This window comes from Perognathus longimembris, chromosome 28 (assembly GCF_023159225.1).
Source record: "Perognathus longimembris pacificus isolate PPM17 chromosome 28, ASM2315922v1, whole genome shotgun sequence".
NCBI classification, from domain to species: Eukaryota; Metazoa; Chordata; class Mammalia; order Rodentia; family Heteromyidae; genus Perognathus; species Perognathus longimembris.
Window position 1 is genome coordinate 16,787,784 of NC_063188.1, and position 24,629 is coordinate 16,812,412.

A 24,629-nucleotide genomic window follows, 5' to 3' on the forward strand; every position below is an offset into this window, starting at 1 on the left:
TAAATTAATTAAATCCAGTTATGAAACTCTTCTTCCACCATTTTAAGGGATTAAAGGTTTGTATTTACTCAGTTTCAGGGGATTCATCTCATTATGATGAGGAGGGTGTGGCTGAGAAACTTCCATTAAGGCAGACAGGAATCCGAGACAAAAAAAAGAATGTTTACACCGTGAGCCTTTTTCTTTTCCCCTTTTATTTCATCCTGGCACTCAGCCTGTGGGTTCCCTACATTCAGGATTGCTCTTCCTCACTTCATTAATCTGTTCTGGATTCACAAATATCTATGATGTGGGCTTTATTAATCCAGGTACTTCTTAATCCAATGAAATTGACATTGAAATTAACCATCACAAGTTCACCTTTTGTCAATTTTCCACCTAAAACAGATCTTAAACCACTGCGTCTATCCTTTATCCCTAAAAAGCCTGATATGTATCTCATAATTCAAATTGCATTCAGTCCATCTTCAAAAGTGACTATATGCAACAGTTATTGCATCATTCAAAAGGCTAAGTACAAATTCTCTTCTAAGATTCAAGGCAAACTCTTAGATGTGAACCCCTGAAAAAAATGAAAAAGAAAATTACAGAGATACAATATACAATGGCATTCCAAAAGAGAGGAATGAGTGCATGGAAAGGAGGGATCAAACCAAAGCAAGGGCAAATACTGAATCCTATAGATCCATGTTAGCCATCCAAGGTACATGATACCAGGATGTTATCACTTAAGGGTATGAAGAGCCCCAACCATATGGCCTTGCTTGCCTTTTTCATCCCACGGATCCTCTTTCCTAGCCTGTTCTGCAGATTGTCTGCAGCTTTCATAGACAGATCCTCCATATTCCTAGCATCCATAATTCCCTGGGTTTCCATTGTGTATTCTGCTTCACTCTCCAAACTTCATTCATCACCTTTTCAGACATACAGGGCCTTGCACTCTGTTACACGGTGGTTGGCTTCCCAGACAGCCCTCTGAAATCTGAGTTCTTCTGCCATATATTAATAATTATTTCAACCATTAGATTTCCATTACTTTTCTTTAATTTCTTATACTTGAAGTGTCTCCCCATAGATAGCTGAGAAAATCCAAATCTTTGACAAGTTGCCTTTAAACCTCATACATTTAATGTATAAATTTGTAATTTTGATCCACCTTGATGATATTCCTTTTTCTGGGCTTTGTGTTCTGTTAGTCATCAAAAAGGTGAGTTGGAGGTGGTATATCACTTGCTTAACATGTGCTAAAGCCTGAGTTCAATCCCTAGCACCATAAATAAGGAACAACTATGAATGTTTCCATCAATATAATGTGCAAACAATAGAGATTAGTGGAATCACATAATTTTTACCATAGTCATAGGCCTGGAATGTAGAAGGTACTCTACAAGTGTTTGTCAAATTCATAAAAAATAATTTGTTGGAATATTGGCACATCAATTTTTATAATTTCTGACCTTGAAAATGTACCCCAACTCATAATTAAACTAGGTTTTCCCAACTGTTTTAATTTTTATTGTCAATTTTCTTTTCCTTTTTTTTTTCCTGCCAGTCATGGGGCTTGAACTATAGCCCTGGGTGCTGTCCCTGGGCTCCTTTGTATTCAAGGCTAGCACTCTACTACTAGAGCCACAGCTCCACTTCTGGCTTTTTTTGGTGGATAATTGGAGAGTCTCACAGAAGTTCTTGCTGGGGCTAGCTTTGAACCATGATCCTCAGATCTCAGCCTTCTGAATAGTGAGATTATAAGTGTGAACCATAGGTGCCCGGCTTTCAATTTTTATTTTTTAGAGCAGTTTTCCATTCACAGAAAAATTGAACAGAAATCAGTCTTCCTATATAATCCTTGTCCCTACCGAGGAGGTCTTGTCTACTATCAACCTTTTCTACCAGACTGGTGCATTTGTTTTAGTCAATGGATCTGCATTGACACCTCATTATTACTCAATTTGTAGTCTACAGGGTTCATTCTTACAGCTTTACATTATATAGCCTTGATAAATGTATAATGATATGTATTTTCCAAGGTAGTATCATGCAAAATAGTTTCACTGCCTCAAAATCCTTTGTTCTTCCTGTTCGTTTTACCCTTCCCATTAGCCACTGCCAATCACTAATCCTTGTGCTGTCTTCACAATATTGCTTTTTCCAGAACACTTTGTAATTCCAAACATCTACTATGCAACATTTTCACATTAGCTTCATTCACTTAGTATTATGTATTTGAAGTTAACCTCATTCCTTGTCCTGGATAAACAACTCACCTGTTTTTAATATTGAGTAGTATTCCACTGTCTAGATGCATCACAATTTATTTATCCATTCACCTACTGAAGGACATTTATGTTGATACCAAGTTTTGGCAATTATAAATAAAAGGTTCTATAAACAGACATGTATGATCTTCAGGTTCACATTATATTTCATTTCTGTAAATGTCAAGAAGCATGAGTTTCCAGGTTGCATGAGAAAAGAATGCTTAGTGTTATAAGATACTGCCAAACTGCTGTAATATACTACCAAACTGCTTACTAATAAATGTATGGTTTGATTTGATTTTTTCCTTTCTGGTTTCCTAAGGTAAGAAGTTTAGGGAACTGATTTTAGATATTTTCTCACATCTAACATACATATTTAGTGTTCAAATTGCCCTCTATGCACTATCTTAGCTACATATCCCACAGATTTGTGTAAGTCATAGTTTCATTTTAATTTACTTCAAAATACGTCTTTTATTTCTCCTGGGATTACTTCTTTGACTCATGTATTATTTGGAAGTAAGCTGTTCAATGGCCAAGTGTTTGGAGATTGGTTAATTTCAACTTTAATTCCATTGTGGTCTGAATAAATGCATTTTGTGATTCCTACTTAAAAATATGATGTATCTCATGATCCAGAATGTGATCTTTCTCAGTAAAACTTCCATGTGGCTTTTAGAATGTGTAATTTGCTGTTTTTGGGTGAGTCTACAGATGTCATTTGTTTTGTTTTGTTTTTCATAGGACCTTTATTTTTATCTTCCAACAATTTTTGTCACTGCATCGACACCGAGAATCTTCTCCAGAGTAAAATCAAAACTATTTTAGGGCATGCTGTCTCGGGGAACATTTAGCAGCTAGGCCTAAGAGACATCTCAAAAGCACAAAGAACGTGAAATCCATCAAGAATTGTCTAAAGCTTCATCACAGTGGACCTGTTAGAGGTGTCACTTTAATCCAATTGATTGATAGGGCTGTTGAGTTCAACTATGTCCTTACTGATTTTCTGCTTCCTGCATCTGTCTGTTTATTACAAGTGTTAGTGGATTCGTCTATGTCTCCTTGAAGTTCTAGTAATTGTGCTTTGCTTATTTTGACACTATTTCAGCTTCTTTCACATAAGGTTGTTATATCTTCTTTGTGTACTGACCCCTTTAACATTATGCAATGCCTGTCTTTATCCCAGATAACTTTCCTTGCTCTGAAATCAACTCTGTCAGAAGTTAATATAGCTATTCCTAGTTTATTTTCATTGGTATTAAAATGTTATATCTTTATCTATATGGGTTCTTATATTTAAATTATACTCATTATGAGCCATGTAGTTGGTCTTATTTATTATCCACTCTGATAATCTCCGCCTTTTAATTAATGCATTTAAGGTAATTATTGATGTAATTGTGTAAATATATACAATATTTACTGCTTTTTCTTTTTCTTATCTTTGCTCTTTGTTCCTGTTTTGTCTTTCATGCTTCTTCTGATTTATGTAGTTTAAGTATTTTATATTTTCCTCTTTATTGACATATAAATTATGTTTATTTTTATATGGTTTTGGTGGCTGCCTTGGAGTTTACACTACATTTGCAAGTATTCCACATCCACTTTCAAATAACACTGTACCACTGCATGGGTAGTAAAAGTACTTTATAATAACAGAGTAGTCCCAGTTCTTCTCTCCCATACCTGTGTCATTTTTGCCATTTCGCAAATATAAGATCGCACCTAATTGCATGTACTATTGCTGTTGCTATTTTAAGTAATTGTATGCTATAACATACTTTTACCAGCTCATCTTTTAAATTCTCTTACTTTTTATGTAGAGCTAAACTTCTGGCCTATATCATTTTCCCTTTCTGTAAACAACTTCTTTTAACATTTCTTGTAAGGCAGGTTTACTGGCAAAGAATTCTCCCAGTTTTTATCTAGAAATATCTTTATTTTTCTTTATTTTATTTTTGAAGGCTGTTTCTAGATTGATAGGATTTTTCCCCTTAAATCTTTAAATATTTTTCCCCAATCTTATTTTATATAGCTCCTATGCAGTCATAGGTAATACTTCTATTCACTCCTCTATAGATAAGATGTTTTCCTTTGGCTTCACTCAAGATTTTCTCTTTGCTTTGACTTGCTAAAGTTTGAGTATTATCAGCCTAGGTGTCAATTTGGGGGTGTTTGTCTTGCTGGATGTTCTGTGGGATTCCTGGCTATCTAGTCTGATATTTGACACTAATTTGGGGAAAATTCTCAGTCATTATTGTTTCAATTATTTCTTCTATTTTCTCCTTCTGATCTTCCCAGTACATGTTTTATACCTTTTGTGTGATTATTCCATAGCTCCTGGGTATTCTGTTATTTTTCCATTTGATCTTTCGTCCCTCTGCTTTTTTATTGCCAATATGTTTCTACTACACTCCAAAAATTCATATGCTGAAACCTAATCACTAATGTGGTAGTGTTAGGAGATGGGGTTTGGGGGGATGTACATAGAGTTAGTGTCCTTAGGCAAAAGGTCTCAGAGAGCTCTCTTGTTTCTGACTGATGTGAGAAACTGCTAGAAGATACCATGTATGAATCAGGAAGTAGATTTTTCCTAGACACTAAAACTGCTAATGTACTGATCTTGGACATCTCTAGGTTCTAGAGCTGTAATAAATTTCTGCTATTCATAAGCTACACAGTTTTGGTAGAAGCCCAAACTGTTTGAGATGGATTTTCAGTATTCAAAGTTTTTAATTATAGCTTCAAGTTCAGAGATTCTTTCCTCAGCCATATCCAGTCTACTGATAGCTTATCAAAGGCATTCTTCCTTGTTGTTACAGTATTTTATCTTTAGTATTTCCTTGTTTATTCTTTTAGAATATCCAGCTTCCTACTAATATTATTCATCAATTCTTACGTGCTACCTACTTTTTCCATTAATACCTCATTACATTTTGGATTATATACTTAAAAAGCTCTCAGATTATTCCAACATCTTCACAACATCTGAATCTGTACCAATAAGTCTCTGTATCTTCAAACTGGTTTTTGACCATTTAGTATTCCTTATACATTATTGTTACAATCCAGACATGAGAGCAGGATGTGGTAGTACTCGCTTGTAACCCAAGCAGTCAGGAAGCTAAGACAAAGAAATCTGGGTTACATAGTGAGACTATACCAAATAAAACAAATAACCAGAACAGGCATTCGTTAAACTCCCTTCATTTGTGTGGGAAGAAAGAAAGCATCCTCTAGATCTATGATTTACTCTCAGTCTTCAGTTAAGCCTGTGCCCTGGACTGTAATCTCAGTTGTGGTTTCTTTAATAAATTTATTGAAAAGGTGCTGAACAGTGGGGTTATAATAATATAAGTAAGGTAATGGTACATTTTTTTGAACACTGTTATTACCCCTACTCATTTTCTCCCACTTTCCCTTCCCCAGTTCCCCCCCAAGTTGTAAAGTTTATTGTTCCCCTCTCTTTAGATAGGACAGAATGGCTGGAGGGAGCTACAATGGAGTATTTCCCTCCAGCCAGGTCAGTTAGGCACTTTTAAAATCCCAGAAGGTAAGGCTTATCCTAAGGGTAGGACTTATTAAGAGCAATAATATGTTCTCCTGTTTCAAACTTCAAATTGTTCTTCCTTTCCCCTCTCCTGCCAGAAGCAGAAAAGAGGTTTTCTGATATTCACTATAAGGATCTGGTAGAGCTCCTGGAGGTAAAACTCACAAAAGTCCTCCCTGCTCAGAGTTTTTTACTCACAGACTTACCTATACTGAGCCTCCCACAATTTGTCAATTGTACTTTGAAGTTTTTCTACTTTAGCTCTGGTTCCCATGGAGGCTCCTACTTCTGTGTTCTGGCTCTGGATGTTGTGGTTTGCCTATATTCTCTATGTCCCCAATTTTTAGAGGGAAGCAGTTTGGTATATAACTTCACTTCTTTGATGAATATAAGTAAGAAGAGTTGTTAGTTTTTCAGTCTGTCCAGCTTTATCCCTGCAGTTAAGACAGAGTAGAGACTTGTAAGCTCCGGACACACTGGACAAAGAAGTAAAAATCTTAGGTCTTAGCTCGTGCATTTAGTTTTTCTTCTGTAAGGGTAGTCAATGCTATATTATTTAAAAACATGATTTAACAAAGGTACTTTGTAGGCAGATGATTGATTTGAGGCACGTTGTCTCATATTTTATTGTTTATTTTTATTTTTTATCTTTGTGTAGTTGCTACTTAGCAAAGAAGTTTCTGAATGCAATGCATCTTTATCAGTGTGCTAGAAGACAGTTAATTGTTTACAGCATTTCAAATAAAGTAATGCTAGTTGAAAATATCTTAATTGTATTTAGGACAAAGAATATGAACCATGATTCCTGGCTCACTTATAAATGGGTATGGGTGCTTTTCGCTCTTGTCTCCATGAACAAATCAGACTTAACATACCAAGAAGCGTTTTGCATACGTTAACTTAAAATATCAAGCTTTCAAAATAGGTGAACCACAAAGGAAAATGGACATACAGTTTAACATTTTCCTTTGATTATTTAGCATTAGTTTCGCAAGCAGAGGCTCTGAAGGAAGAAAATGACAGTCTCCGTTGGCAACTTGATGCCTATCGAAATGAGGTAGAACTCCTCAAGCAAGAACAAGGCAAAGCCCACCGAGAAGATGACCCAAACAAGGAACAGCAGCTAAAACTCCTGCAACAAGCACTACAAGGAATGCAACAGGTACTGCCATTTTTGTACAAGATTTTCAAGACTTTTGAGAAGAATAGCATCAGTTCTTCACTTGCAAAATGTCCCCTGTGAGCAAATATAATAAACCTATTGTTATTCTTTATATCATATGCTATGTATCATGGCTGAGGAAAAGAGTATGTACTATAGTTAATAAAATACTTGGATTCATAACAGAGACATGAATGGATTACCAGGCATAGGTTTACCACTTGAACTATACCCCCCTAACTAATCCTTTTACTTTTAGCTTGTTTTCAGATAGAGTTTCACATTTTTTTTCAGCCAGCACCTTATCATGCCAAAAGTCTCACTAACTTTTCCCGAAGCTGTTCTCAGACTGTGATCTTCCTATCTCTACCTCCTATGTAACTATGGTTACAGGCATATGTAACAATGCCTCACCAAAATCACCAATTTACAAAGCATGAGTAGTGAGGAATATAACATTACATTACTAAACACAATCTAATTTTCTTTATGCTTCAAGAGGCACTTATTTTGGAATCTAAATAGGGCTTTGAGGTATTTATGAAAAAACTTCAATTATTTAGATAAGAGAAAGTGCTGATGAAATAAGTATGTAAGTGACAGAATTACAAACAGTATGCCCTTTTAGAAGAAATAGCAAAAATCCTACTCTTTTCATTTGTACTGATCCTGGAGCTTGAACTCAGAATCTGAGTGCTGTCGCTGAAGTTTTGTTCTTAAGATTAGTGCTCTACCACTTGAGCTACAACTCCACTTCCTGCGTTTTGTTTGTTTGTTTGTTTGTTTGTTTGTTTGTTTTGGCCAGTCCTGGGGCTTGGACTCAGGGCCTGAGCACTGTCCCTGGCTTCTTCTTGCTCAAGGCTAGCACTCTGCCACTTGAGCCACAGTGCCACTTCTGGCCATTTTCTGTGTATGTGGTGCTGGGGAATCAAACCTAGGGCCTCATGTATGAGGCAAGCACTCTTGCCACTAGGCCATATCCCCAGCCCTCACTTCCTGCGTTTTTCTGGTAAATTGGAGATTATAGTCTCACAGACCTTTCCTACCTGGGCTGGCTTCGAAGTATAACCAGATCTCACCCTCCTGAGTAGTTAGGATTATAGGTATGAGCCACTGGCACACAGCAAGAACTCTAGTCTTGACTTGGGAAAAAAGTTTGGACATTATGGGTTTGTCAATATCAGTGCTTTGGATTCACAATGCCAGTTTCTGTTATTTAGTTCTCACAATCATGCAAATGAGTTTGCATGCACATAATTCCTAGTATAAAAAGTAAAGTGCTTCCAAATGCATTTGCATTTAGATATGTCATGGAATAGGCACTCAGTATCTAGTAGTTTGGTGTCACTACTACCGTACTGAGCCTACAACACCTGTTTTTACTATAGTAAAGAAGCAGTACTAAGGAAATTGTCATCTACCATGCTTAGCACCACTTTCCTTGTCCTTGCAAGTGAAAATGTGCAATATTTTTTAACTCTGTACTTTGGGATTATCTAGGACAAAACTAATTGCTGGAAATTACAAATTATGAGCAATAGCATCCCTGTGTTATTTCTTCTGCCATCATTGTCTTCCTATGTGACAAGTAATACCACATTAATATTTCACCTTTCCTGTTAGCAAAAAGTGTGAAGTAATGTGTACCTTCTTTTTATTGTCATCACGGTTTAATTAGAACACGCAAGTTATACCAGAGATCTTTCTACCAAATGTGTGTCCTTAGCAAGACTTCAAAGCACTTTTACAATGTACGTGATAGTGTTATTTAGTCATGCCAATGGCCTTTTGCAAGATTTTGAGATGTAAATGTTTGGAAACACTCTTATAGTGTCTCTCTTCTTACATTAATTTCAAAACCATTGCACATAAGGTCAGCTATGCCACATAAAAGCAATTTAAAAATGATGAACCTTTTTCTACTTGAAAGATCTCAGTTGAGAATTAGGTTGGTATCTCCCAAAATATTTTCATTCATTTTGATCACTTTTATTGGAAAAATAGCCTTGTAAGAAAAACAAGATTTCTTCTGTTTTGTTTCAAAAGATGGTAATTAAGAGCAAGAACTCTGGAGTTGACTTGGCATGGTTTTAAGTCGATTCTGCCATTTCCTATCTGAATGGGCTGAAGGAAATATCCTAACCTCTCTAAATATTTTATATGTAAAATCTTAAGCCTAATACTTACCATGTATTAGGCATTCAATAAATAGTATTTGTTGTAATTATTAATGATAATTCAGACTCTTTCTTACTGATGTGGAAACTGACATATGTGAAATTTGGATTCATTACTCCTTTGTCCACCAAAATTGACTTGGCCTTGGCAATTGGCTATTTTCCAGAATGCTTTACAACATTAGGTTCATGTCTATTGATAATTATTTAATTAATGTCCTTTAACTGAACCTCAGCCTTACCCCCCAGCCAGAATAGAGAAGTTAAGTGACTAGATAAATTAATTCTTTTCTAAAATATAATTGACTTCAAAAATAAACGAGCCAGATAAGGTGAAAATTATCTTGATTTCCTAAGATACTTTTTTTGCATAGGAAAACAGGGCTGAGAATATGGCCTAGTGGTAGAGTGCTTGCCTCGAAAAATGATCATGTGTGCTAGGAGAAATTGAAGCAATTCTGCCTGAGAGGTAACCTCACTCAGAAACTGAAAGTGAAATATAGTTTCTAAATTAGTGACTTGATTTTCTTTTTCGCTTTCCCGTAGCATCTACTCAAAGTTCAGGAGGAATACAAAAAGAAAGAAGCTGAACTTGAAAAAATCAAAGATGACAAGTTACAGGTGGAAAAAATGTTGGAAAGTCTTAAAGAAAAGGTACATGAGTCCTGTACTAACTTTTTCCCTTATCTTTCCCCCCCTTTTCAGTGACAATGAAAATTCTCTGGCAGTTTCTGCAGTAGAAATCAATGTGAAATATTTATGATTGGATGTTAAAAATCCCCTTTTCTGGGTAATTGTTTTATTGAAAAATCTACTTTGAGGTATGGATGTTTAGATACTTTTAAAAGGGTCTGTGTAATATATTTTTCAATAGATAAAATGTTAGTCTACCCCTTAAGTTCTTCAGTCTTGGAAGACCAGAGGGCACAACCCTTCCCTGATTCATCTTATCAAGCAGATAGCAACACAGAAAACTCATGTGATACAGAGTACCTTTAATTGAAAGGAAGAAATACATATGCAGCTAGAACACTGACATTTCTTTGCAGACACTCCATCTAGTGTGATCATGAGTCATCACAGGTAAGAGTAATAGCCAACACAAAAATAAAGGAAATGTTGGAAAGAAACAGAGACACAGTATTCTGAGGGTAGATAATAGGGACAGGAAAGGGAAGGTGGGGCTTTATTAAGCAAAAGCCTGCTTCAATAAGAACCACCAGTGAGGACCTCTTAGACAGCATACTAACATCTGAATGAATTTACTTCATCACAACTGTGAGTCAGGTACCCAATCTATTTAAGGTATGTGCAGTCTCATTTTCATATATCTCCAATCTCCTCTATACCTAAATATTACTCTGAACTTATTCTCCGAGGAAGGAAAGCTTATTGACAAGAACTACTTGCTTATAAGGTCTCAGAGAAAAAGGAAAGATTAGTTGCTTCAAGCAAGAGTCTGAGATTCAGCAATGATACACTTCTGCAGGAGCTCTTACTCAGTCTTGTCTGTGCTTAGCTAAGGAAGTTGCAGTGTATACAGACCCTGTGTGTGTTTGCTAACACAGTGACAATCTCCAGAGTGCCATTAGGAATTGGCAACCTTAGTGTAGTTGAAATAAGTGATTGAAAATGTTTTCTTCTGGAGGCCATTTGCAATATGCTTTTAATTCTTCCACATCACAAAACCAGCTCACTTTCTAGTTTTGTGGGTGCTATTAAAGAAATGAGCACAATCCCAGAGAAATTCATTTATCAAGCATTTAATTGGAAAGTGTCAAAACTATCCTACTCATCAAGACTTTCCTCATACTGTCAGAGATTCTAAATTGTCCCCAACCTGCTACATAATAGCTCTCTTTCACATCCCACATAAAACAGAATGTATAGCCAGAAGACTCTAGATAGACATGGGGTTGTACTAATGGCATTATGCTTAGAATTGACAACACAAATTAACTTTAGGTCATTTTTACTCTAAGCAGCTTTCTGCTTTGCAAAGAATTTCATTTAAAGAAACAAAAGGTCACATGGCATAGATGAAACTTGCCATATTTTGCCAAATAATTTTCTCATTCTGTAACTGAATATTTCATGAAGTAACATGATATATTCAGGCAAGACATCTATCTGATAAAAAGAAAACAATGAGTCAGGATGTTTTCCTGTTGTTTTAAATAAAGCTGCTCTTAGAAAAATTCATGACAGGTCATTATAAACTGATCTGTGGAATGCTGTTTTGTGACCAAATATTTCAACCTGACACAGATTAGGAAACACATCACCTTAGGCCATCACATTAGACTAAAGAAAAAAAAATATTTCAGAATGTAAGCAGTAAGTAATGGTGAGGAGTGATCTTTTTGTGGATTTGGGAGAGGGAGGATTCTTGACAGTAAGCCCCAGTGTGAGTTATTCTTAGTGTTTAGCAATGTAACAGAGAAACACATTTTATCTGTCTTACTGGTGGAAAGAATTGGCTCTTTGAATCTACTAGTAAAATTTAAGGTAATAAACTCCTTTCAATATCATTTCATTTAGAACACAGTTCTGTGCAAGATGGCTAAACCTTCACAGGAAATCTTAACATCTTAAAGCAACCCCAACTAGTTAAACTCTCACAGCTAAGAAATGGCTTACTGTATCATGTAATGTTTTGAAGGGATTGGAGGCAGATGTGTAGCCTTTGGCTTAGACATGAACCAGTAGTTTAAATCAAACTTGGCATAATGGTTACTGTCTGGGTTTAATTTTCAAAGCCAAAGATTGACTAGGTCATCAAGACAGGGTTTCCCTTTGACTGAAGCCAGGAAATGTATAAAAATGCACAATACCACATGTCTCACAGCATAGACCATTTATTTCATTCAGAGACAGCGTCTGGGAAGCTTTGAAGATATCTATAAAGAAAATGGAAGGAATTCTGTCCCTGCTGAGGGCTTGTGGAAGGAAAGAAGTGATGAAGCATCTGAGTCAGCCATGATCTGCCCCACAAGGAGTACTTCCCCAGCATTTTCTTTTACAACAGTAAGACAAACAGTGATTCCTTTCATTTCTTCTTCTGAAGCCTCCTCTTTCACATATCTAATACAGAAAAGATGTTCTCATAGCCTAAAAACAGAAAGGAAGATCCATGAATGGTATGCAGGCATTTTGTTTTTCAGTCTTGTTCCTGGGCATCAGTTTCACTTGAAGATCTATTATAAAATAAAACCTACTTGGTATACTGACAGAAGGGAAAAAAATAACAACAGAGAAAATATCATTTGACTCATGATATTTTTGGTCATGGTCATTTCTTACCATAAAGTCAGGCATACCCTAACTGATCATGTCCTTAACAAAGAAAAGAAAGGGGAAAGTTCTCTAGTTAATAGAGATCGGCATTAATTTTTAGTTCCCAAGCCAACAGTTAAGTGCCTGTGAGTGGATTGGCTATATTACAGATTCTCCATTCAGGCATGGCACTCAACCATATCAAAGTGTGGACATAAAATTTCAAAAAAGACAAAAAAAATAATCCTCTTAACACTGAATAACCTGGTATGAAACGTTGGCTCTAATACTTCTTAGCAATGTAATTTTAGCAAACTTTCCCTATTTATCCTAGCCTTATGTTCCTCTTCTGTCTGATGGAGATAATGCATGTATACCATTTGCTGGCATCTAATAAATAATAAGTGTTGAGTCTGGTTTACTTATATAGAGTCAAGTAGGATGAAGAAAAACACTCTTGAAAATAAATGTTTACATTTTTCTTTTGTTTTGAAACCATTTAAAGATATTTTGGATTATCTGTGGTACGTTTGTAATCCATACTGTTTTCTTTCCCATTCAGTATTCCAAAGTATACAATGTTGCTTTTATTATACTGTCATACTTTTATGAGTCTATTGCTGGGTGAATTGGCATATGCCTATATTCTAGGTTATTCAGGAAGACAAGATGGGAGGATATCTGTGTCTAACAGTTCAAGATGAGCCTAGGCAACACAATGAGATCTCATTTGAAAAATTAGTTACTTGTTATACAGTTCATTGAAGCCAACTCATTTTCCAAATAAGGTGAACTGATGTAGGAAGCATGTTATCCCCACAGGAAAACTGTGCTTCTAGACTGTGTGCATCAAACCAGGAAAATGACTACCCTCTTGAGAAGACGATGAATGGCAGTCCTATCAAATCTGAACGTGAAGCACTGCTAGTGGGTAAGGAAGCCAGTACACATACAATTCATAGGATACAGAGGAAGAGGGGAGGGGACTTCCTAAGATTAACAAGTACTTGCCAAGCACTTATGATGTTTGACATTAAGAACCCAGAGTCCTGACTGTGATTGGATCAGACGAAGTAGATTTACTACTATGTTAAATGTGTCAATGTAAGTATATCCTAAGAGGGAATCAGCACATTATAGATTTTGTGTGTGTGTGTGTGCGCGCGCGCGTGTGTGTGTGCGCGCGCGCGTGCGCTGGCCCTAGAGCTTGAACTCAGGGCTTGGCAGCTGTGCTCAAGGCTAACATTCTACCACTTAAGCCACAGGTCTACTTCTGTTTGTCTCTGTAGATAGAGGTAAGAGTCTCACAAACTTTCCTGCCTGGGCTGGCTTTGAACCACAGTCCTCAGATTTCAACCTCCTGAGTAGCTCAGATGGCATGAGCCACCACAACTCATCTTGTAGATTGATTTTAATGTCTATATAAGGATATCTGAGCTCACTTTATATTCAGTATTTAGGCTACTGAGCCTCTGGAAGCAAGTGTATGCCTCTCCAGATTTTTCATGCTGCTAGCTGAACCTTCATCAGTCTCATAACAAATAAAAGGTATTTTGTACTTACTGACACCAAATATGTTAGTGCCTTTTCCAACTCTTTTTTCCAGCTTTCCAACACATCAACTGGTAATCCTACAATTCAGTTTAATTCAGTTCAATTCTGATCCTACAATGGAAGTTAACTTCATTACTCTACATGTTACAGGGCTCAGTATCACCAATCTGGATATATGAGGAGATGTGAGAATATTTTTAGGCTCAAACATCAGATTCCCCCAATATGTTGATGAGCTTTCCTTTATAATAACAAATACCAAAGCAAATCAACTTATAAAGAGAAAAGGCAAGCCAGGCACCAGTGACTCACATCTTTAATCCTAGCTACTCAGGAGGCTGAGATCTGAAGATTGCAGATCAAAGCCAGCCTGGGTAAGAAACACTTACTGCCAGTTAACCACCAGAAAACCAGAAGTGGAGCTGAGACTCAAAGTGGTGGAGCATTATCAGGGACAACACCCAAGGCCCTGAGTGCAAGCCCCACAACTGACAAAAATAAATAAAAATAAAAAGGCTCATTTTGGTTCACAATTTTAGAGATTTCAGCTTGTGTTTGGTTGGCCTCATTGATTTCAAGCCTGTGATGAAACAACAAACACATCATGGTGCCTAGGTGTGGAAAAACTATTCACCTCATGCCCAGGATGCAAAAAGGGCATGTCTAGAGTCTCAATATCCCCCTCAAAGGCACGTTCCCATTGACTGAATCACTTACAACCAGGTCCAGATCTTGAAGGTTCCTTGTCTCTGATTTTTAAAAGGCCAGGCACAGTACCTTGTGCCTATAATCCTAGCTACTCAGGAGGCAAAGATCAAGAGGATTATAGTTCATGCTAGCCCAGGAAAAATGTTAACAGGACCTTGAACTGTGGTAGTAAACATCTGCAATCCTAGCTAGGTAGGAGGCAGAGATAGGTTGATTGCAGTTCCCAGGCCAACCTAGGCAAAAAAAATTAGGCCCTGTCTGAAAACTAACCCAAAGCAAAAATGGCTAGACAATGGCCCAAGTACCTGCATAACAAGTACAAGGACCTGAGTTCAAACATCAGTAAAACAAAAAAAAAGTAAAATAAAATAAAATGATACCCCACCCAGAAAATCCCAAAAGGTTATCAGAGTTGTGTGCTTAGGAAGTAGAACAAAGACTGAAGATTTACTTTGTTACTGCATCATATTGACAAATGACTGGAGGCTATCTATGGTAGTAATTGTTGGAATTATTCTCACTATATAAAAATTCACTCAGAAAGGCAAGATTGCGCAAGCGGTTTAACAAGTTAAGCAACCCTTCCTTCCCATCTTTACCCCACAATTTATTTTCTGACCTTCAGTTCGTCCATCTACAAAATGGACATAATAAGAGCATTACCTACCTCAAAGAGCAATAACAAGTATTTACTATAATTGGCTCATAGTAAGCCCTTAGTAAATAGTACCCATTTTACATTTACAGTGCTATTTCCACGGGCATATTGATGCTACATTCTATTTGGAGAACAATGTCTGATTGAGATTCAATACATTTAATTATTTACAAAGGAGCTGGTTAATCGGCTGCCTTCTTTTTTCTTTTTTTTTTTTTCTTGTTTTGCCAGTCCTGGGCCTTGGACTCAGGACTTGAGTGAGCACTGTCCCTGGCTTCTTTTTGCTCAAGGCTAGCACTCTGCCACTTGAGCCACAGCGCCCCCTCTGGCCGTTTTCTATATATGTGGTGCTGGGGAATCATTGGCTGCCTTCTAAAAAGCTGAGCCATATAAGTGGCCCTCCTCCAGTCTCACAAGTCCTCCACCCTGGCTGGCTTCTGCATAGTTCTAAGATATATTTGCCTCTTTTTGTAATAGATGTTATACTCAGAGTTGAGACTTTGCTACATAAATAAAGGTGCTTACAAACAACCATGGCTTGTAAGCAACTGTCACCCCTGTACTCTGGAAGCTGAGGATGGAGAATTTTAGGCCAAGTTTGGCCTTATAGCAAGACTCTCACTCAAAAAAAGTGAAATTCACAGGAGGATCTGCTACTGAATTTTCAAGAAAAAGAATATTGTACAGAGTGTACAGAGTGGTTATCATTTCATAAGTCAGGTGAGGAGTACAATTCTTCTTGGACAATGTCACCTATCCCTTCATTTTTCCCCAGTCCCCCCCATCACTGCCCACAAATTGCATAGTTCATTTTAACATAGTGTGTATTGAATACCGTGATTGCTTTTGTTCACCTTTCCTCAATTCATTCCTTTGCCCTCCTTGTGCCCCCCCCAAAGAACTAACAACAATAACAACAAAGCCATATTTCCATTTCCTGGACTCATTTTAATAAACAGTATTTTTAGATATTCAGAGGTGTTACACCTTTGGGTACTTCCCCTAAGAATGTCTTCCTTTAGTCTGTTTGTGTGTGAATGATTAGAGTCCTGTATGAGTTATCATGTCCAGTTATATTTTAGAGCTAGTTTCCACATATGACTAAACATGCACCATTTGTCTCTCTGAGCTTGGCATATCTCACATAGCATGATTCGTTCTAGGTCCATCCATTTCCCTGAAAATGACATATTACTCTTTCTAATGGATTAATAAAATTCCATTGTGTATGTGCACCCCATTTTTTAATCTACTCATCTATTGTAGGGCATCTGGACTGTTTCCATAACTTGACTATTGTAAATAGTGCAGTAATGAACGTAGATGTGCAAGAAGTACCTTTACCATATCCTGACTTATGTTCTGGGTAGATGCCCAGGAGTGGTATGGCTGGGTCATAGGAATGATTGTACTAGTTAATATTCTCACCAATAATTCATAGGAATGATTGTACTAGTTAATATTCTCACCAATAATTCAATAGTGTTTCTTCTGTAAGAGACAACTTTTAATGTTTTCCAATCAGAGTTTGTGGCAAATTAGTGTGGCAACAAGGAGATCTGTCAGAGAAAAATTGGAGAGAGAGGGCAGCTTCTAAAAATGAAGAGCCCTAGAAAAAGAAAAGGTTCTTAAAATGTTTATTTTGTTTTTTTAAAGAACATAATACTGGGCCAACAAAGAGAAAGAAAAGTCTTTTTTGTAGGATCAGTTCATTGAATTTGAAGTCACAAAAATGCTTAGTGTTTGAAACCTATGGGTTTATTCCTTGCCATTTGTTAGTTGTGACATCTAGAATGTCTTTGAATATGGACTGTTTTCTTTAGACTTCGTTTTTCAGCTTGCAACAGTGTTTAGAAATTCAACTTAGTCATTTAACAATAATTCTAGAAGTAATAGCATCCTTTTTGAACAAATTTTGAGCCCCACCATCAGTTCTTCCTGGCGACTCCCAGCCCACTCTTTTGCCATCTAACATTTGAAAGATTCGCACAAAGAACAGTCTGAATTCCAAGCTACAATTTAAATTTTTCCTTTTCTTGCCAGTCACTTAATTGGACAAAAAAAGGTTATAGTTTATAACTAAATCAAATTTCACTTTTATTGAAATGTCAGTCTTGAGTAAACTCACTTCTAAATCTATCAGATAAACCAAAGATCTTGTGGAAATAAATTAATTCAAAATGTTTTAGGGAAGGTGCAGTAGTGGATTCCTGTCATCCCAACTATTACTCATTGGAGATTGGGAGGTTCATGGTTCAAAGTTAGACCCTCCAACTAATAAAAGATGGACACAATGTCACCTATTTGTCACCCCGGCTATACAGGAAGCACAAATGGAAGGAATGATGTCTAGCTAGACCAGACTAGGTTAAAAAAATAAGATCTAATTTGAAAACCTAACAAAAGGCCAAAAATTCTGGATGTGTGGCTCAAGTGTCAGAGCACCTGCCTAACAAAAGCAACATTATTAGTTCAAACTTCAGTACTGCCAAAGTCAAAAAGCTTGACTTACAAGTACACACCTGTCATCCCAGCTACAAAGGCTTGTATAAATGGAAAAATCTAGGCAGACCCAAGCAAAAAAAGAAAAGCAAAGATAAGCACATACCTGAAAAATAACTAAAGCAAATAGAGCTAGTGCTCTTCAAGTGGTAAGGTGCCTGCTGAGCAAGTACAAGGCTTTAAGTTCAAACCCCAGCACCAGAAATAAAGGAGACATTTTTCTAGTTGTTGCATGAGCAGATAGTATTACAACAATTGTCCTAGTGGTCAGAACAATCAAAGCAGTTGTTGCAGCTGCCAATTACTCCCAGAGTTAGACTGAGGCCAAAGCACAAGCATTCCTGGAGTATGTAAAGAAAGAATTGTTATTACATGACGACATCTGAGGCTCTAAGCACAGAATGCTAGTAGTGGCCACTTGGGTGACCCATGAATGAAATGTTTGGCTTTTCTTTATGGAACTACTTGCAAAATAAATCCCAAATGCAATCAGCAGATAGTCTTTGTGAGAGACACTAGGTTAATCAGGGAAAGTGTCTGACTTGTACGTTTAACAAGATATTGTGAATGCCTAAGATGCTGTGGTTTAATTTGAAGTTCATTCAAAGAAACTATAGAAACCCAGTACAATATAAATTTATCATAAAATTCCAGAATTCACACGGTTCATGGCCATTACAAATGACGGATGTGATTTCTCTAATGGCAGATTTTCTGCATGTGGTAAAGTATACTGAGAGGCAGCACATTTGATGACTAAAAGCCACAGAAACAATGGAATTTAACTCATCTGCTAGAAACAATGGTATTGTACCATTTGTAAAGAAATGGGAAGACATGGGAAAAAATTGCTAACTGAAATAAGTCAGGTCCAGAGAGACAAAGGATGAATATTTCTTCTTACTTGTGGAAGCTAGATTTAGCTTAGAGACTCATAAGTAAATATGTTGGATAGTATGCAAGTGTATACAAATATATTAACTGAAATATGGTAGATTCATAGGAGCTCTCAAATAATGTAATTCCCAAGAAAGGCAAAATCAGACTTTATCAAAAAGAAAATGCTCAAAAGGGATGGGTGGAGTCAAGGGGAAAGGACTAGACAAACAAAGAAGAGAAGATGGGAGAATGCAGAGAAGAATGCAATTGAGGGAAGGGATGGACAGGGGAGAGATGGGGGAGAATGTTGAAAGGAGTGGCATTGATCAAGATACATTGTATGCATAAACTGTTTTTGTTAAATGGCAACTTCTTTGTACAACTAATTAAAGATAATTTTTTTAAAAAGAGCTACTGAGTTGAAATGTCAGCCCTACCATTTGCCAGCTTGTGATCATGAGCAACTTAACCTTTTTCTTTTTTTTTTTTTTTTTTTGGCCAGTCCTGGGTCTTGAACTCAAGGCCTGAGCACTGTCCCTGGCTTCTTTTGCTTAAGGCTAGCACTCTACCACATGGGCCACAGCGCCACCTCTGGCCGTTTTCTATGTATGTGGTGCTGAGGAATCGATCCCAGGGCTTCTTGCCTGCGAGGCAAGCACTCTACCGCTAGGCCATATTCCCAGCCCTTTACTTAACCTTTCTGTGCCTCCATGTCCTCTTCTGTAAAAGGGATATGGCCATTCCGCAGATCATGTGGTGATTTGGACAATTAAATGAGTACAGTGTATGTAAACTTATACTGTCCAGTATATTTGTATTGTATTTATGCACATTTATTCATATGCATTTGTTTACATAATAGTGGAATCTCAAATAATGGCATGCTCGAGTATAATCTGTACAATATTGTCGCCATAGGAATTATCTCCACCTTCCTCCATGTTCACCCATTTGGAGCAAGCATTGAATATATCTGTTCCTACTTGCACCGTCTTGATAATAAGGTATGTGGGGGCCTAAACTGGAAATGCTTGGGGACTGAGGGTTCATGGTGAATTACTTATCACTCTAAGGAAGTTTATCCCTCATTTGCTGTCTCACTGTGACTCCATGTAGAGGTTCCCTCTTGGCAAGCAGGATGATCTTCTGTCCTAGTTCATCTGAGACAGAGGAATTTTACTGGGTCTTGAGACTGCCAGTGTTAAAACCAGGGAAGTCATGAGCAAACTAAAATGAGCTGGCCCTCTTTCCAGGATAGATCTTAAAGTACTTACCTTCCTTTAATTTACATATGAGCTCTAAGTTAAGCACCATAGGCTTTCCCATACAAGTTCTGTCATGGGTCTCCAGCCATTAGTAAATATTATTTGTCCAAAATGGAAGTCTTACTCCAACTACCCTCCCACCATCAGCACTGCCATTATCTACTGTGGAACAATGGAGGCATGGACAAAAGAGAAATCTAGGCAACAGTGAGCTGCTGGCTTCTGTAGCACAGTCTCAGAAGCTGTTTACAGCTGATGTAATGGGCCATTTGCTTTCCTGGATATTGTCCTGGGCAAAGGTGCTTACACTCTAGGCAAATTTGCAGCTAATTCCTTAGGAACTGAAGGATGCCTCTTAGAGCAGTACACTCTTGACTTCTCAGAATGAATACACTTTGTCACAAGCCGCCTTCACTAGATTGTAGTCACCGTTTTGCAGGATCTGGGCCTTTTGGCAAGTACCATTTGAGTGCAGATTCCTGACCGCTTGGGGTCCAAAATGCTCAACCATTTAAGCCTATGTTATCTTAACAAATGAGCTGGTCGATTTGAGGACCTAATTGCTCTAAGTATATTCTGGCTGTAGTGATACATCTTCCTTGATTGTGTTTGTGTTCATTCTAGCTTTCACTCCCCCCTTATTTCCCTCTAGGAAGTGATGCTATTTCCACAGTTAAATAGTCCATTTGGGCAGTGAAAAGGAGATTGGAATAGGAGAACTAGGATCAAGTAGTCAGTTTCAATGACGGGAAATTAAGACATATGTCAATAAAAAAAAATTCTGGCTCCTTTTCAGCTTACAAAAATAACATAATGTACATTGGTCTTAAAATATAATCAATATAGAAATGTACAGAAGAAAAAGTAGAAGTTGCACCTAATCCTACCCCTCAAGCATAACCACTGTAAACAGTTTGGTATATTTCAGACCTTTTTCTATATATGTGCTATATTTGTTTTATCTATCCACTGTCTGTATGCTGTGTATGTGTTTTGGGATAGTTCTGCTGTCTATACTCTGCAGCGCACCTCAGTCAGTGAACTGGATCTACTTTACTGCCAGCCCTGAGAAGTGCTAGCCTAAGCCCAGTTCCTCCTTAACAGCCTCCCAACAAGAGCCTTAAGTGATACCAACATAACTGGAAGTTTTGTCCCTCCCACTTCTGGAATACATCAGTGTGGTGGAAACTCTGGGTTTCCTTAAGGATCCCCTGGTGCTCTTCAGTCAAGTCTGGTGTCTAGGTTCACATTTATACAGGTAGCTGGCTAATGCAAAGACAGCCACCTGAAAAGACCCTAAATGCAGATTGATTTTGGGATGTGTGTGTGTGTGTGTGTGTGTGTGTGTGTGTGTGTGTAAGAGAACACGCAGAGTAGGAACACACACCATCCCCCATTCCTGTTACTTTTCCTTTGTGAGCTAATGCATATATCAATAAATTCTCCTCTGGTGACATCCATTTATGCCTCCATCTCTCCCCTCCCAAAAGACTTGGCAGCTTCCATGGGCTTACACATAGCATCACCAGCCCTGAGAAGCCATCATTCAGCTGGCTGTATACCCAAACTTCTCTGACATAAGCTCTTTCCAATAGCAAGGTTAGTAGACTGTATCTGGTAGTCACAGCTGATCTACCAACTCATACAAACACAGGGAGAGAGAGGAGGTTAACTCCCTCCCTCCCCCACCTCACACACACACACACACACACACACACACACACACACACACACGGATTCTAAAGTAGGCAGCAGAGGGGAAAAATAAGCAGACTGTGAACCACACCACACATGAAGCTGGTTTTGAATGGGGTGTGTCTTCTCTGTCCTGCAGATCTGCACCAGTGATGTAGAGAGTCTCATGAGCAGACTCCAGCATACCTTCAAGCAGGAAATGACTGGGGTTGGAGCCAGCCTGGAGAAAAGATGGAAATTCTGTGGCTTTGAGGGCTTGAAACTGACCTGAATCTCTTTGCCTAACAAGTTAGGATCCTGAAAGTGAACATGTTGGACAAAGCTTACCAAGTGATTTGTATTTTCAGTGGTTTTCAATTGGGAGTTGCTTTAAATTTCATTCCTGGAATATCTTTTGAGTTAAAATAAGGATCCTAGAACAGCACCTCGAGCTACAGGCCCTAAAAAGAAATTGCTTCAAACCTCAAGTGCTGTGTAACTTCCTCCTCCTTTTCTGGCAATTGGTTGTCTTTTCTTATTACTACTATTGAAAAAGTCCTGAGGCTAAGAAGTGTTTGGAGTGTATTTGGTGTCTGTACTACTGTTGTAGCCCTTGATATTCTTTTAACCACTGTTAACAGAAATGTTTTGATGATTCCTTTGTGACTTGTGTTTCCAAGCCTCTCTTCACATTAACGTTGCTACTAGTGATAGAGATGATTGGAACTCTAGGTACTCTGTGTAACTGTCATTGTCTTTCCAGTCCCTGATAGACCAATAAACGAAATCCCCATCAGTGTCCTCTAGAAGGTGCTTGACCAATTCGCCTTTGAAATGACAAAGCATGGTCTGTGGCTTTTTGCAAAACTATTATGAACCAAAAGTTGACAAATGTTCCAAAGTTATTTTCTCTAATAGTTATTTCTGAGTAAAAAGTCTATTTCCGAATTTTAAAAAGTAAATCTAGATATATTCACAGGAAGCTAGTAACCAGTATGACTAGCATATGTCCGTGCTACTCAGAATTACTTGTAAATAGCCTGCTTTTAAAGGAGGGCATGCTTAGTTTTCTATGATGTAAACTGTGCTCATGTGTGAGTGTGTGCACATGCACACACATATTTGCAGAAGGGATTTATTTTAATATCCTCCGCTCTGGCCTTCTTACAGTCTGTTGATCCCTTTTCCTCTGATCTCAGTGTTGTTGAACTGCAAACTATACTGCTGTAAATACTGTGTTTATGCTAAATGTTTGTAAAGAGTTGATATGAGTCATAGTGAACAAATGAATAAATAATGGGCCATGGGTGTGTGAGGCCTCCTGCAGATAGGTCAGGTCCCCCTGCAGTGCTGACTCCTGGCAACAACTCTAGTTCATGGTGCCCATGCGCAGATAGCAGTGCTGGAGTAGATGTGGACCATTCAGGAAGATGAATGAAAGGGAAAGGAGAAGGGAAAGAAGGAAAAAAGGAAAAGGAAAGGAAAGGAAAGGGGTTTGAGCTGCTGTGTAAAAGCAGAGGTGGTCTATTCTTTGTTTATGTTTGTGGTGGTAATGGTGGTGGTGCTTACAATAATACAAGCATGCCCTGCCTTAAGCTCAATTGAAGGTAAGAGAATGCACTGAATGAGCAAGGCCAACGGAGAGCGTTTAATGACAGTGCTTTGTAAATGACTCCCCAGTAGTGGTGAAAGTTGTATTTTTAAAAGATAAATATTCCTTTTTATACCTTCGTTTCGTGTTCTGTTTTGAATGCCTTCTATTTCTAAGTAATCTGTTAGTAGATCATCTCAGCTTCTCCCTTTGATTTACCAGGATATTGGAAGAAGATGCTAAGCCTGCTTGACAAGTAGAAATAGCATTCCGTGGCAGCTCATTCATGCTGAACTTTGGCTCTCCCCTCAAGCGCCCTGCTGTGTCCCCAGCAGGAAGCTAGAGTTATTTTTACACTTGCTTGCTAACTGAAGCATGTCTGTCATCAACATTGCTGGGATTCATCAGTCTCAGGGACTCCTGAAATGTCTTATTTTTGTGTGTATGTGCCAGACCTGGGCCTTGAACTCAGAGCCTAGGCACAGTCCTTGAGCTTTTTCCTCTCAAGGCTAGTGCTCTACACTTGAGCCACTGCTTCATTTTGACCTTTTAATGGTTAATTGGAGACAAGAGTGTTAGGAAATTTCCTGCCCACACTGGCTTCAAACCATGATCCTCAAATCTCATTCTTCTGAGTAACTAAGATTACAGACTTGCGCCATCAGTTCCAGGCCTAATTTTAATTCTATCTATGAAATTGAGGAAACATTTCCATATCATCATTTATTTTTTATTTAAATAAGATACATTAAAAACAATTTTGAGGCAACAGCTGCCACACTCAAATACTTCTCTCTCCCTTGTTTAATATATATTCCAAACTCCCTTTCCCCCTTCCCTCTCTCTGTGTATGTGTATATGTTAGCACAGAGACTCACTTTATAGCCCAGACAGGCCTCAATTCACCTACCTCTACCTCCCAAGTGCTATCTTACATTTATGAGCCACCATTCCCCACACTGTTTCTATTACACCTGCCAGTATAGTCCAGGTATCCCCCTTGCAGCTTGCTTGAGTATACTAGCTGTGATGGTTTTTTTCTGACTCAACTTGCCCATTTACTTGATTGCACAGCAATCTACATGTTGGCATGCAGTTTTAGCTGTGATTGAAAGTTAAACTGGTAGCTTTGGGGGGGAGACAATTTTATTATTTAGCATAAGTTACACATTGCCACAGTTGAATACTCAAACCAGTAGGCTTTGAATAGTGCGGAATACCCACCACAATGTAGGTGAAGTTCATCTCATCAATCATCAACCATAGGCCTCAGGAGGAAAGACTGAGGTCCCGGAGGAAGGAATTCTCCTTCCAGGCTACCTTTGGACTCAAAACTGAAACATCAACTCCAGCCAGAATTTCCAGATTGTTGGAC

General features: G+C 38.0%; 1 protein-coding gene across 10 annotated transcripts in view; it reads left to right on the forward strand.

Moving 5' to 3' along the window:
* Positions 1-23,758, forward strand: part of Enox2 (ecto-NOX disulfide-thiol exchanger 2) — a 293,814-nt gene extending 270,056 nt beyond the window's left edge. For 9 of the 10 annotated variants that reach the window (XM_048336778.1, XM_048336775.1, XM_048336779.1 and 6 more), the window contains 6 exons: positions 6,789-6,970; positions 9,694-9,801; positions 12,019-12,174; positions 13,246-13,354; positions 19,643-19,728; positions 21,824-23,394. In XM_048336778.1, coding sequence (XP_048192735.1) covers positions 6,789-6,970; positions 9,694-9,801; positions 12,019-12,174; positions 13,246-13,354; positions 19,643-19,728; positions 21,824-21,955 — 773 coding nt within the window. In that variant the 3' untranslated portion in view covers positions 21,956-23,394. Of the gene's footprint in view, positions 1-6,788; positions 6,971-9,693; positions 9,802-12,018; positions 12,175-13,245; positions 13,355-19,642; positions 19,729-21,823; positions 23,395-23,747 lie in introns of those variants that run through there. The other variant, XR_007209419.1, reaches the window with a different exon arrangement.
* Positions 23,759-24,629: the final 871 nt, after the last annotated feature.